This window comes from Thalassophryne amazonica, chromosome 1 (assembly GCF_902500255.1).
Source record: "Thalassophryne amazonica chromosome 1, fThaAma1.1, whole genome shotgun sequence".
NCBI classification, from domain to species: Eukaryota; Metazoa; Chordata; class Actinopteri; order Batrachoidiformes; family Batrachoididae; genus Thalassophryne; species Thalassophryne amazonica.
Window position 1 is genome coordinate 158716704 of NC_047103.1, and position 14140 is coordinate 158730843.

Sequence of the window (14140 nt, forward strand, 5' to 3'; positions counted from 1 at the left end):
CTGTCAATACCGGCTGTGCAACCTTGGTGTAACTTACCAAGATAGGTCAGCAGCATGGATTCAGTCATCACGAAGGTGGTGTCTATGGCAGATTTGATGTCGTCATAGAGACTGTTAACTTCGGACTCGGCACGTTGTACAGCGTCACTAACATTACTGATGTCGTAGTTGAACTTATCACTGTAATAGTTGCTCAAAGTGTTCAGGCTTATATCAGCAACTGTGGAGCCGGAGGTACATTTACTACGACGAACAAAGTTCCAAAATTTGTTGGTATTTTGTTGTCCAGCAAGAATATCCAGTTGCTTATATGTGTGTCGAATGCCAGCATTTACAGCGTTACGACAGGCATCACAGAAAGATTTCTTCGCAAGTTTGTAACAGGCAAACACGTGTCCCGTGCGAGGCTTCCCAGCGGATTTCCAGAGACCGTACCAGCAGCGTTGTCTGTCCCTGTTGTATAGTCCATCCCTATAGAGCTCTGTGTTGTAGCATCCAACTTTTACTGCACAAATAGACACACTTACAGTCCAGTGAATGTTTTATAACTTTTAAACTATTTAAAGTAAGTGTATATATATATATATATATATATATATATATATATATATATATATATATATGAGGTCTGTCAATAAAGTATAGGTCCTTTTTATTTTTTTTAAAAAACTATATGGATTTCATTCATATGTTTTTACATCAGACATGCTTGAACCCTCGTGCGCATGCGTGAGTTTTTCCACGCCTGTCGGTGACGTCATTCACCTGTGAGCACTCCTTGTGGGAGGAGTCGTCCAGCCCCTCGTCGGAATTCCTTTGTCTGAGAAGTTGCTGAGAGACTGGCGCTTTGTTTGATCAAAATTTTTTCTAAACCCGTGAGGCACATCGAAGTGGACACGGTTCGAAAAATTAAGCTGGTTTTCGTTAAAATTTTAACGGCTGATGAGAGATTTTGAGGTGATACTGTCGCTTTAAGGACTTCCCACAGAGCGGGACGTCGCACAGTGGTCCCAGGCACCGTCGTCAGCCTGTTTCAAGCTGAAAACCTCCACATTTCAGACTCTATTGATCCAGGACGTTGTGAGAGAACAGAGAAGTTTCAGAAGAAGTCGGTTTCAGCATTTTATCCGGATATTCCACTGTTAAAGGAGATTTTTTTAATGAAAGACGTGCGGGCGGATTGCAGCGTCGGCTCACAGCCGCTGCGACGCTCCGCCACAGGAAAAACACCTCTGTTGGAAGCCTTAAGGACAAGTTGGAACATGTCCAGCTGTTAAACAATTTCTCATATACTCACTCCACTGAAAGCCATCAAAAGCCGCCTGGATTTTACAAATGGTTATCAACACGGAGGTGTTTTTCCTGTGGCGCCGCACCGCGCCGGCTGCGTCCCAACGCGCGGACCCGTCCGCATGTCTGTCATTAAAAAAAAATCTCCTTTAACAGTGGAATATCCGGATAAAATGCTGAAACCGACTTCTTCCTTCTGCCAGGTGCAGCCGTGAGCTGTCATGGACTTGAACTTGTTTGTCCTTTGAGCATTTATTACCGTTTCGACTAGGTCTTCATCAGTGTGATGAAGACCTAGTCAAAATGCGTCTGTGCTCCTGATCCTGTCGCCTTGCCGTGAGTCATTAAAACCTTTATTAAGAAGGACACTTGAGTGTTTCTGGCTATATTTTTACATTGACTTAGTTTTTGAGCCGTGCACCTCCACTCCTGGTCCCTGTGAGTGCTCGTTTTTTCTCTTTTTTTTTCTCTGCTTTCCCATTAATGTACCTGGTGACCCACAATAGCTTTTGTTTTGCATGGGATTTTTTTTTAAATCCGTAGTAGTCACATGATAATGTCATCATGTTTGCAGTACAAGAGATGCACACAAGGTGGATTCGTTCTGGCACTAAACAGGTGACTTATTTGTGATGAAATCAGACATTTTATTGAAAGAGGGGTGGGTGGTCTAACGAACATATTAGCTGCGCGCTCATGCATCTGCCCACCCCCGTTTCAGACAGATTTTGCACCTGGGTATTCCAACGCACAGATATAGTTAGGGATGCACCGATACTACTTTTTTCCAGACTGAGTACAAGTACGAGAACATACGTTTTGGTACTCATCGATACTGAGTAATGATACAAACATTTAATGATACCATTGTAGTGCTCTCAACACTGACGGCATAATTCACTTTCTTATAACTGTTCTGTTATGTGCTATGTTGTGATTCATGTAATAGTAGCGGTCCCTTTAAGAGTTTGGGTGACGTGTTCTGTTTCCGGTTTTTCTGTTTGTAGTCTGTTAAAAATGCGCGGCGCCATGTTTGTTGTCTGTTAATAAACGCGACTAAAAGAGTCTTAATGTGAGATGTTTCGGCTCGCCTTTTCGCCAAAAGACAGCTTCTACACTGGTGACCCCTACGTTTGTTTACTGGACGTATCCAGATTGCCATGACCGCCAACGCTGTGTCTCTCAAGCTCCCCGAATTCTGGGAATCTTCTGCTTCAGCCTGGTTCACTCAGACCGAGGCACAGTTTGCCTTGCGTCAGATCACCGCTGACGAAACTAAATACTACTACGTGATATCTGCCCTCGGAAGTTCTACGGCATCGAGAGTGGTGAGCCTTCTTAAACGTCCTCCTCTGACGGAAAAGTATGAAACTCTGAAGGAATACTTACTTCAAACATTCAAACTGTCTGATGCTGAGAGGGCCAATAGGCTTTTCTCTCTTCAAGGGCTCGGTGACAGCAAGCCCTCAGAGCTAATGGACAGAATGCTCGACCTGCTTGGCGACAACAAGCCAGATTTCCTTTTCCTCCACCTTTTCCTACGCCAACTGCCTGCTCATGTGATAGCTGCTTTGGCCAACACTGCCAGCACTGATTGCAGAGCACTGGCTGCTGAGGCTGACAAGTGTTTCCTGGCGAGTCAGCAGTCCTGCGCAGCCGCCCTCCTCCCTGCTGGTGCTGTATCAGAGGTACCGGATGATCATATGCTCATCGCAGCAGCAGTCTTCAGGTGTGTGCTTCTACCATGCCAGGTTTGGCCGCAAGGCCAAACGATGCCGCTCTCCATGCAGCTTCAGTGGAGTGGAAAACGCCAAGGCCGGCGCTCACTAGTGGTCCTGAGCATCGGCCATGCCGGCAGGCTGCTCTTCATCCACGACTCCGTCTCCGGCCGACGCTTCCTCTGCGACACAGAGGCACAGCGGAGTCTACTGCCTGCTTCACAGGTGGACGTGGTAGCTGACACCCACGACCCCCCCATGGAAGCCGCCAATGGTAGCCCCATCCGTACGTACGGCACAAGGCATGTTGAATTGTGTTTTGGGGGCCAACGCTTTGGCTGGGACTTTGTGACTGCCAAAGTAGCCGTTCCCCTCTTAGGGTCAGATTTTTTTGTGTGCATATGGACTGTTGGTGGACGTTAAAAATCAGCGCTTGATCGACGCCGTCACTTTCTGTTCGTATGCATGCGCAATCAGCGACTCTGATGCACTGCACCTCTCCAGCCTGCTCTCTGTCACGGACAGTTTCCAGTGTCTGCTTGCCGACTTCCCAGCACTCACGCAGCCCACCTTCTCCTCTTCCACAGCCAAGCACAGTGTCGAGCATCACATTGACACCACTGGCCCGCCTGTATACGCCCGCGCTCGACGCCTCGAGCCGAACAAGCTTGCCGTAGCCAAGACAGAGTTCGAGTCCATGGAGCGCCTGGGGATTGTTCGTCGCTCCAACAGTCCTTGGGCCTCCCCCCTACACCTCGTCCCCAAGCCGGGGGGGGGGCTGGCGTCCTTGCGGGGACTACCGACGGCTCAACGACGCGACAATGCCTGACCGCTACCCAGTGCCGCACATCCAGGATTTTTCAGCGCACCTGGCTGGTAAGGTCATTTTTTCGAAGGTGGACCTGATCAGAGGATACCATCAACTGCCCATACACCCTTTCGACATCCCAAAAACAGCTGTAATCACGCCGTTTGGTTTGTTTGAGTTCCTGCGCACCCCGTTTGGGCTCAAGAATGCTGCTCAAACTTTCCAGCGGCTCATGGACTCTGTGTTACGGGATCTGCCTTTCGTGTTTGTGTACATTGACGACATCCTGGTGGCCAGTTCATCACCTTCAGAGCACCTTTCGCACCTTCGCACTCTGTTTGAGCGACTTACCGAGCACTGGCTCATCATCAAAACAAGTGTGAGTTTGGCCTGTCCACCATAGACTTTCTGGGGCACAGAGTCACAAAGGACGGGGTTGTTCCTCTTCCATCAAATGTGGAGGCCATCACCACTTTCCCACTCCCAGTCACTGTCAAAGCCTTATAGGAGTTCCTAGGCATGGTTAACTTCTACCACCGTTTTCTCCCCAGGGCCGCCCAAATCATGCGACCCTTGTACGAGGCTCTGAAAGGTGGCAACCCTAAGCACACTGTGGGCTGGAGCACGGAAAGAGACAAGGCTTTTGCGGACACTAAGACTGCCATGTTGGCCCATCCCGCCTCCTCCGCCCCAATCGCACTTACCACGGACGCCTCAGACTACGCAGTCGGTGCGGCTTACGAGCAGTGGGTGGGTAATGCCTGGCAGCCTCTCGCCTTTTTCAGCAGGCAGTTGCGTCCCAGTGAATGGAAGTATAGCACCTTCGATCGGGAGCTACTTGGGGTGTACCTCGCCATCTGACACTTTTGTTCACTGCTGGAGGGACGCCAGTTCACCGTTTTTGTGGACCACAAGCCTCTGACTTTCGCCATGTCCAAAGTCACTCAGCCATGGTTGGGCAGGCAACAGCGGCAGCTGACTTACATTTCAGAGTTCACGACGGACATTGCACACCTTTCTGGAAAGCATAACCATGTCGCAGATTGCCTCTCCCGCGCTGTTGCAGGGGCGGTCCACCTCGGCCTGGACTACGGCAGCATGGCAGCAGAGCAGGCCACAGACCCGGACGTGCAGGCTTGCCGTTCATCCGTTACTGGGCTGCAGCTGCAGGATGTGGCATTCGGTGACGCTGGCACCACTCTGCTTTGCGACGTCTGCATGGGCTCTCCTAGGCCTGTTGTGCCTGCGAAGTGGAGGCGACCTGTTTTTGATGCCATCCATGGCCTCTCACACCCTGGAACCAAGGCCTCACAATGGCTGGTGGCAGCCAAGTTTGTGTGGCACGGTCTTAAAAAGGACGTGAGGGACTGGGTGAACACCTGTGTGGAGTGCCAACGTGCCAAAGTACACTGCCACACCAAAGCGCCACTGGAACAGTTTCAAGTTTCAAGTTTCAAGCCAGAACAACGTTTCGACCACGTCAACATCGACCTAGTTGGCCCACTTCCACCCTCGCAGGGTTACACTCATGTGCTCACTATGGTTGACAGGACCACACGGTGGGCAGAGGCTGTTCCACTGTCATCTATAACATCGGCTGATGTGGCACGGGCATTTATTGGCACCTGGGTGTCCCGTTTTGGCACCCCATATTTCCTCGGACCGGGGCATTCAGTTTACCTCTGAACTTTGGAATGCTGTCACAGGAAGCTTGGGAGTTAAACTCCACCGCACCACGGCCTACCACCCCAGAGTAATGGCCTCTGCAAATGTTTTCACAGGTCAATGAAAGCCTCCCTGCGTGCTAGCCTGAAGGACAGTTCCTGGGCTGACAAGCTCCCATGGGTCATGCTGGGCATCAGGACAGCACCGAAGGAAGACGTTCAGGCCTCCTCCGCAGAGCTGGTCTATGGTCAGCCACTACGGGTCCCCGGGGATTTCGTCCCTATCACCACTACCCTTTGGTCAGCCACATTCCAGCGCTCCAGCCTGTTGGATAACACCAGGCTGTTTGCTCCACTTCCTACTTCCTGTCACGGTTTGCCGAACTCTCACGTCCCCAGTAGCCTACAGTCTGCTGGCTGTGTTTTCATTCGAGCAGATGGTCACCGCGGACCTCTCCGTCCGCCTTAGGAGGGCTCTTTCTGTGTTGTGGAAACTGGGGACAAGCACTTTGTGGTAGACATTGGGGGCAAACCGGAGTGTATATCTGTGGACCGCCTTAAGCCAGCTCACCTAGATCTGGCCACGCCAGTTGAGTTGGCACAACCCCCAAAACGAGGACAGCCTCTGACTAGGCCCCCTTTTCCTGTTCCTCCTGCCCCTCGACCATGCTGCAGGGGAGCCCTGCAGACAGCCACTGAGGGGGCGGTTCTGCCTTCTCCCATACGGCGGAGCCGCACTGGACGTTTAATTCGCCCCCACGCCGTTGATACATGTTTTTTCTTTTTTTTTCAGGTGTCCTGTTAAAGTGAATTCTGGGGGGGGGCATGTGTAGTGCTCTCAACACTGACGGCATAATTCACTTTCTTATAAGTGTTCTGTTATGTGCTATGTTGTGATTCATGTAATAGTACCGGTCCCTTTAAGAGTTCGGGTGACGTGTTCTGTTTCCGGTTTTTCTGTTGGTGTGCGGCGCCATGTTTGTAGTCTGTTAAAAACGCGCGGTGCCATGTTTGTAGTCTGTTAATAAACGCGACTTAAAGAGTCTTAATGTGAGAAGTTTTGGCTCGTCTTATCGCCAAAAGACAACTTCTGTTATGGATAAGACGCGGATTGAAGAGCGGTCCAGTATCTGACTGAACCCAGCATGAAATAATCAGAAGCAGTTCCAAAACACATTTATTTTTCTCCCTTTGTGCTATGCATGAAATACTAAATAATTAGAGTTCTGGTGACGTGAAAAGGCGGCGCGCGCTCTCAGCGTCTCAACAGTCGGAGTCCAGACGTTCAGGACTCAGGAGTTCCGCCAACACCCCCCCCAGGTGACTTTCCCAGACTGTACTCTGCGAAGGAGGAACAGAGATGAGATTATTCAACACTTATTACTACGAAATATTGTTTAGAGGCAAACTTATCAGCTACACGTTTAGGTCTGGTTTCAAAACTTAGTTCAAAGAGGCTGCTGCTCCCAGCTAGTGGAGGATCATTAATCCGCACGCCACTGCCATGAGGAGCACGCCAAACAATTTCCACCAATAATTACTTATAGGTGCGTATAAACGCCAATTTACATTCACGGATAAACTTTTCAGAATATTCACCTCTGTCATGTGCTGACAATGTTTGCCTCTCATCCTCGTCCTCCTTCACAGGCGCGATGTCAGACTCTGAAACGGCCCTCAACGTCCCCACACGGTCGTCACAAGGTCGTATTCTCCGGCAATCTTATCCAACTCACTGCTGGTTTAAATGTAGTTCTTCATCACTACATTGGTACCTGCTGGAAGTCCTCAGATCTGCATGTGAACATCACAGGTGTCGTGGATTGTCCTGATAGAGAGCCGCACGAGAATGCAACAGGTGCTGCCAATCATCGTAACAGAGGAGAGAGACTCTACTGCAGCACATTTTCCTCAGAGAACAGCCCCAAATCACCTGGGAAGGAAAATAAACACAAAACAACCCAACCTTGTCCAGCCAACCCCCCCCCCAACACACAACAACTTCTACACCATTATAGTTTTACAACCCCAACTCCAATGAAGTTGGTACGTTGTGCAAAATGCAAATAAAAACAGAATACAATGATTTGCAAATCCTCTTCAACCTATATTCAATTGAATACACCACAAAGACAAGATATTTGATGTTCAAACTGATAAACCTTTTTTGTTTTTGTACAAATATTTGCTCATTTTGAAATGGATGCCTGCAACACATTTCAAAAAGTTGGGACGGGGCAATCCCCCAAAGTCTCAGCCATTCACAAGCAAATATGAGGTGAGGATCACCACTTTGTGGACAACTGCATGAAAAAATAGTCCAAGACTTTAAGAACAGTGTTTCTCAATGTTCAGTTACAAAGAATTTAGGGATTCCATCATCTACTGTCCATAATATAATCAGAAGATTCAGAGAATCTAGAGAACTTTCTACACGTAGGTGGCAAGGCCGAAAATCAACATTGAATGCCCATGACCTTCGATCCCTCAGACGGCACTGCATTAAAAACCATCATTATTTTGTGAAGGATCTTACAGCGTGGGCTCAGGAACACTTCAGAAAACCATTCAGTTAACACAGTTCGTTGCTACATCTACAAGTGCAAGTTAAACCTCTACCATGCAAAGCCAAAGCCATACATCAACAACAACCAGAAACGACAGTGCCTTCTCTGGACCCGGGCTCATTTGAAATGGACAGATGCAAAGTGGATAAGTGTGCTGTGGTCTGAGTCCACATTTCAAATTGTTTTTGGAAATCATGGACGTTGTGTTCTCCGGACAAAAGAGGAAAAAGACCACCCAGATTGTTACCAGCGCAAAGTTCAAAAGCCAGCATCTGTGATGGTATGGGGGTGTGTTAGTGACCATGGCATGGGCAACTTACACATCTGCGATGGCACCAACAATTCTGAAAGGTACATCCAGGTTTTGGAGCAACGTCTTTTTCAGGGACGTCCCTGCTTACGTCAGCAAGACAATGCAAAGCTACATTCTACATGTTACAACAGCGTGGCTTCGTAGTAAAAGAGTGCGGGTACTAGACTGGCCTGCCTGCAGTCCAGACCTGTCGCCTATTGCAAATGTGTGGCGCATTATGAAGCTCAAGATATGACAACAGAGACCCCAGACTGTTGAACAACTGAAGTCATACATCAAGCAAGAATGGGAAAGAATTCCACCTACAAAGGTTCAACAATTAGTGTCCTCAGTTCCCAAACGCTTATTGAGTGTTGTTAGAAGGAAAGGTGATGTAACACAGTGGTAAACATACCACTGTCCCAGCTTTTTTGAAACGTGTTGCAGGCATCCATTTCAAAATGAGCAAATATTTGCACAAAAACAATAAAGTTTATCAGTTTGAACATTAAATATCTTGTCTTTGTGGTGTATTCAATTGAATATAGGTTGAAGAGGATTTGCAAATCATTGTATTCTGTTTTTCTTTACATTTTACACAATGTCCCAACTTCACTGGAATTGGGGTTGTATGATGACAAACATTTCACTTAAATATGTAACTTCACTTTTTGATTACAACAAATTGTCCTTTAACATTAATCATGTGTTTCTTAACAAACATGACACCGCCAGACATCTCACTCAAACCTGTGGACTTCAGCATTACAAAATATACCACAATCACCAGGAACAGAACTGAAACTGTATATCACTAACTTTTATTTGTCTGTGAGCACTAAAAGCCTTTTTTTTTAATGTGAGGAGCAGATTGTTTTTGATGAAAAGAAGCTTCTCTGTGTTATCAGCTGTGAGATTGTTTCCATTTTCATCTACAGTGTGTGACACTGAACAGCCTTTCACTCTCCGCACTATTTTTTAACTTTTCATTAAATATGTTCTGGTATCATACACAAATACAAACCATAAACCATACTGAACCATAAATGTTTTTTCCCCAAAAGGTGGAACATGTAAATATCGGAGGAGCACGGCATGCGCATGCGCGCGCGCACACACACACACAGTTAAGCGGCATCTCCGCAACACACGGAGGCAAAATGGAGTAATTTTAAAATTACGAGGTCTGTCCATAAAGTATCGTACCTTTTTTTTTTTTTAACTATATGGATTTGATTCATATGTTTTCACGTCAGACAAGCTTGAACCCTTGTGCGCATGCGTGAGTTTTTCCATGCCTGTCAGTGACGTCATTCGCCTGTGAGTACGCCTTGTGGAAGGAGTGGTCCCGCCCCATCGTCGGATTTTCATTGTCTGGAAATGGCGGAATGATTTGGGGGTTTTTTTCCATCAGAATTTTTTCAGAAGCTGAGACTGGTACATGGAAACTATTCGAAAAATTTATCTGGCTTTCGGTGAAAATTTTACGGGCTTCACAGAGAATAAGGTCTGTTAGTACAGCTTTAAGGACCCCTTTAAGGACGCTCAGCGCGGCGCGCTCCGAGCTGCGACGACACGGCACAAGCCACCGGACCATTTCTGAGCTGATGGCTCTGTGGATACGAGACCGTCGTGTGCTCTTTCTCTGAGAGCACAAGAGGTGGACATCAGCCATTTTCTGGCAGATTTCACTTTTAACAAGAGATTTTGTCATGGAAAGCCGCGCGGAGGCTTCGTGCGTCACGACTGATTCGCTTTGGAAGCGAGACAAAGGAACACCTCCGTTTCGGCATGTTAGAGGACAAGTTTGGACATGTCCAGCTCTCCACGATTTCACTGATACTTACTGGACTGGTAAGCATTGAAAGCCGAGATAGACATGTCCAAACGTGTCCAGACGTGTCGTCGCAGCTCGGAGCGCGGCGCGCTGAGCGTCCTTAAAGGGGTCCTTAAAGCTGTACTAACAGACCTTATTCTCTGTGAAGGCCATAAAATTTTCACCGAAAGCCAGATAAATTTTTCGAATAGTTTCCAGGTGCCAGGCTCTAACAGCTTCTGAAAAAATTCTGATGGAAAAAAAAAACCCAAATCATTCCGCCATTTCCAGACAATGAAAATCCGACGACGGGACGGGACCACTCCTTCCACAAGGTGTGCTCACAGGCGAATGACGTCACCGACACGCGTGGAAAAACTCACGCATGCGCACAAGGATTCAAGCTTGTCTACGTTAAAACATGAATCAAATCCATATAGTTTAAAAAAAATAAATAAAAAGGTACAATACTTTATGGACAGACCTCGTATTAAGTTTTTTCTTTGTGGATCATGGGATAATTTCCTCACGTTCAGACAGAATAGCCCGTTGCCTGTGGTAACTGAGCCGTTAATGAATGAGGTGCATGGTGCTCCACGGCGCAAAGTGCAGCTTGTGGAGGTAAGTGAATGGTCTGAACACAGCGCCACAGAGATTCCGCAAACGGATTACACCTGTTGTGGACCGAGCCAGTCTCTCATCGGCCTGAACACCCACACCAGGGGCTGAAACTCACCAACCTGATGGACGACTTCCGCTGCAGAATCTATGATCTGAGTCCTGATGGAGGAACTGCGGCGCAAAGTGCCAAAGTCACAGAGGAACTTTTTTTCAGCTACACGAGGAATTAAAGTATTTTTAAATGTTGTTTTCCAAACTCAGGAGGCTTTGTGTGGATTATTTTTCTTCAGGATTGTACTCGTATGATGATGAATTCCACTGAAACAGGTAAGACTTTATACTCTGTGAATTTTCTCCACATGAGGACTGCGGCTTTCAGCCAATTAACAGACAGCATTGATGGACGTACTTCGACTTATGAGTAAATTACATGGAAGCCTGTAAAAATCCATAAATTAGCCGCATCATTGTTTAAGCCGCAATATTCAAAACATTTGAAAAATGTAACGGCTTATAGTCTGGAAATTTTGGAGCATGTACATGAAAATCCCACATTGAGAAGTTGACATCACGCTGCTGTAAAGGGGTATCAAGTCATGTAGTATCGGAGACGTTTTATGATTACAAGTGTGAATAAATGAATCAATACCGAATACTGGTATCGGGATCGGTGCATTCCTGGATACTGTACAAATATCTGACATAATATGGCTTGTTGTGCCGTTAATGTACTCTTGGACCACCTAAAACTCTGTGCTCGAGTACTTTCCACTAATTAGCAGGTATCATAAGCTTGGAGATTTCGGCAATATGCCCGTCATAGTTTTCAGTACCACCTGTTATTTGAACCATCGCTAAGTCCACATAAGTATGCAAATGCCTGAACCCGGGTTATCTAGCACATTAGACTTAGCTAGCCAGTAATTTGGCAATAGGTGACGTGTTCGGCCTTCATTCCTTGGCAACATTTGGAACCATGCCAAACTTGTAGCTGACATCACAGAAGGTTTTTCCACTATGAATGCCATGCATGTCTTTTCATATGTATATAGAACATAAAAAGTAAATGGTAGAAGTGAATATTTATGTACTTGTGTGTTTGTTTTTGTGCTTTTGTCTCCCAGTGGCTGATGAGAGCAACATTGGATCACTCGTAGGAGAGAGGAATGGTGAGTGTTTGGTAGAACGCACAATAAACTCAACAACATGCATTTGTATTTTGAACTCATCCATCTGCTGCATTTCTTCCTTCTCTCTTCCCCTCGCACACTCTGCCTACACAAAAACAAATTAATTGGTGTGCGTGAAGATTCTCATTTTCTCTCTCGCCACCTCATTCAATCTTATCTGTTCTCAAATGTGTTTTATTCCTCATTCACTTTCAGGGTCCCTCTCCTTCTGCTCCTCGGTTGACGAATTGGAGTTGTGAATCATTCAGCGTCTGAGATCTCGCTGCTTTATTGTTATGCGGGTCCGCAGGCTTGTGGGTTTTGACCTCAACTGATAGTGGTCGGTTTGCAGTAGCTCTGCTTTGTTTTATTTGATACAACTCTGGTTACAGTTGAAATGTAGCACCATTGCAACGCTGAGGCTCAGCTGGCTGTAGAGGTGAGGAAAATTATTGAAATGCTTAAAAACAATGTTCTTCAAGAAAGATGGGAAGGGATTTGCATATTTCTTCCCCTACAGTGCATAATATCATTAAAGGATTTTAGGAAACGGGAGGAATTTCAGTGTGTCAAGGGCAAGGGTGCAAGCCAATGATAGAACATCTGTGATATCTGATCAATCAGCCGGCACTGCATCAAGGACCGTCATTCATCAATAGCTGATATAACCACTTGAGCAAGGAATTACATTGGGAAACCTTTGTCAAGCGTTACAGTATGGCCTTACAGTCACACATCTCACTTCTAATTTTATTGTGCAAAACGGAAGCTTTTTGTTAACCTTATCCGGAAGCAGCATCAACACATCTGGGCTCGGAGGCACTGGGTCGGACAATCACACAGTGGAAACGTGTATTCTGGTCAGACGAATCAGTATTGCAAGTCTTTATTTATTTATTTTAAGAAATGGGCGTGTATGCTAAAGACTAAAGACAAAAAGGACCATCCAAACTGTTACCAACAACAAGTCCAAAAGCCAGGGTCTGTCATGGTATAGGGTTGTGTTACTGCCCTTGGCAAAGGTAATTTACACTTTGCTGAAAGCAGCATTAATGCAGAAAAGTACATTGAGATTTTACAGCAACATATGCTGCCTTCAAGATGACATCTTTTCCAGGGACATTCATGCAATTTTCTAAAACAATGCAGAACCACATTCTGCACACATCACAAAAGCATGGTTGTACATAGAGAAATCATACAAGGGAAAGTGTGGTTTTCTACGTTTCTGTGTAGGCTCTCAGTTGTCCAGGTGGTTTCCATAGTAGAGAAGCTTGAATCTTCGACTGGACTGGGTTGCTTGACGTGACGTGCTTGACGTTGCTTTGCTTTCTACCACACTTTTCCCTTCCAGTCAACTTTCCATGAATCTGTTTTTATACAGCACTCAGCCAGCTCTTTCAGCAATGACCATTTTATGACCTTCTGAGTTACTCAGATTTGAAATGAAATATTAAGATATTTTGAAATACAATTTATTTATTTAGTTAGTTTTTGAGCTGTGGGCTATAAATATCAAAGTTAAAATAAAAATGTGGAAACATTTAATTTTAAATGACTCTAGAATATATACATTTTTCACAAAAAATATTAAATTATTTTCATGACATTTGAAATGCACTTGTAATAATATGATACAAGCTTTATGGAATTGTTGCAAAGATGAAAAATGTAAATGTGAAAACTCTAAAAATTGCTTTTTTATTTTCATGTAGAGATTCTTAATGGTGCATTCAATGCTTTTATTTTATTTTTGATGCCTACTTACTTATAAAATGGCAACAGGAGTGAAATATAACGCAATGCTAAAATACCCTTGGCCGTATGAGCATTGTTTCCTTTATAAGTTGCGGCTCTTTAATTGGTATCCCACTGCAAAGTGTATATAATTTATTAATTATACATTTATTGTTATTTACATCAATTATTAAGATGGGTCTTCCCCAACCTTCTTCCCCAGGTTGGGGAAGACCCATCTTAATAATGTTCTAGGTAGAGAGATTATATCTCCACACTGGCCTGGGAAGGCCTCGGGATCCCCCAGTCAGAGGTGGTCAATGTGGCACGAGAAAGGGAAGTCTGGGGTCCCCTGCTGGAGCTGTTATGTAATTTGTTAATGTTAATTTACATTATTAATGTATTTATAAATTGTTTAGGTTCTTGTTATCATATACACACTATTATTATGCATTTAT

The 14140-nt window shown here is 45.6% G+C and overlaps 1 protein-coding gene across 4 annotated transcripts in view; it reads left to right on the forward strand.

The window, feature by feature from the left end:
* The window catches only part of LOC117516430 (partitioning defective 3 homolog B-like), a 417292-nt gene that overhangs the window by 199674 nt on the left and 203478 nt on the right, over positions 1–14140 (forward strand). For all 4 annotated transcript variants that reach the window (XM_034177373.1, XM_034177374.1, XM_034177375.1 and 1 more), the window contains one exon: positions 11901–11945. In XM_034177373.1, coding sequence (XP_034033264.1) covers positions 11901–11945 — 45 coding nt within the window. The remainder of the gene's footprint in view (positions 1–11900; positions 11946–14140) is intronic.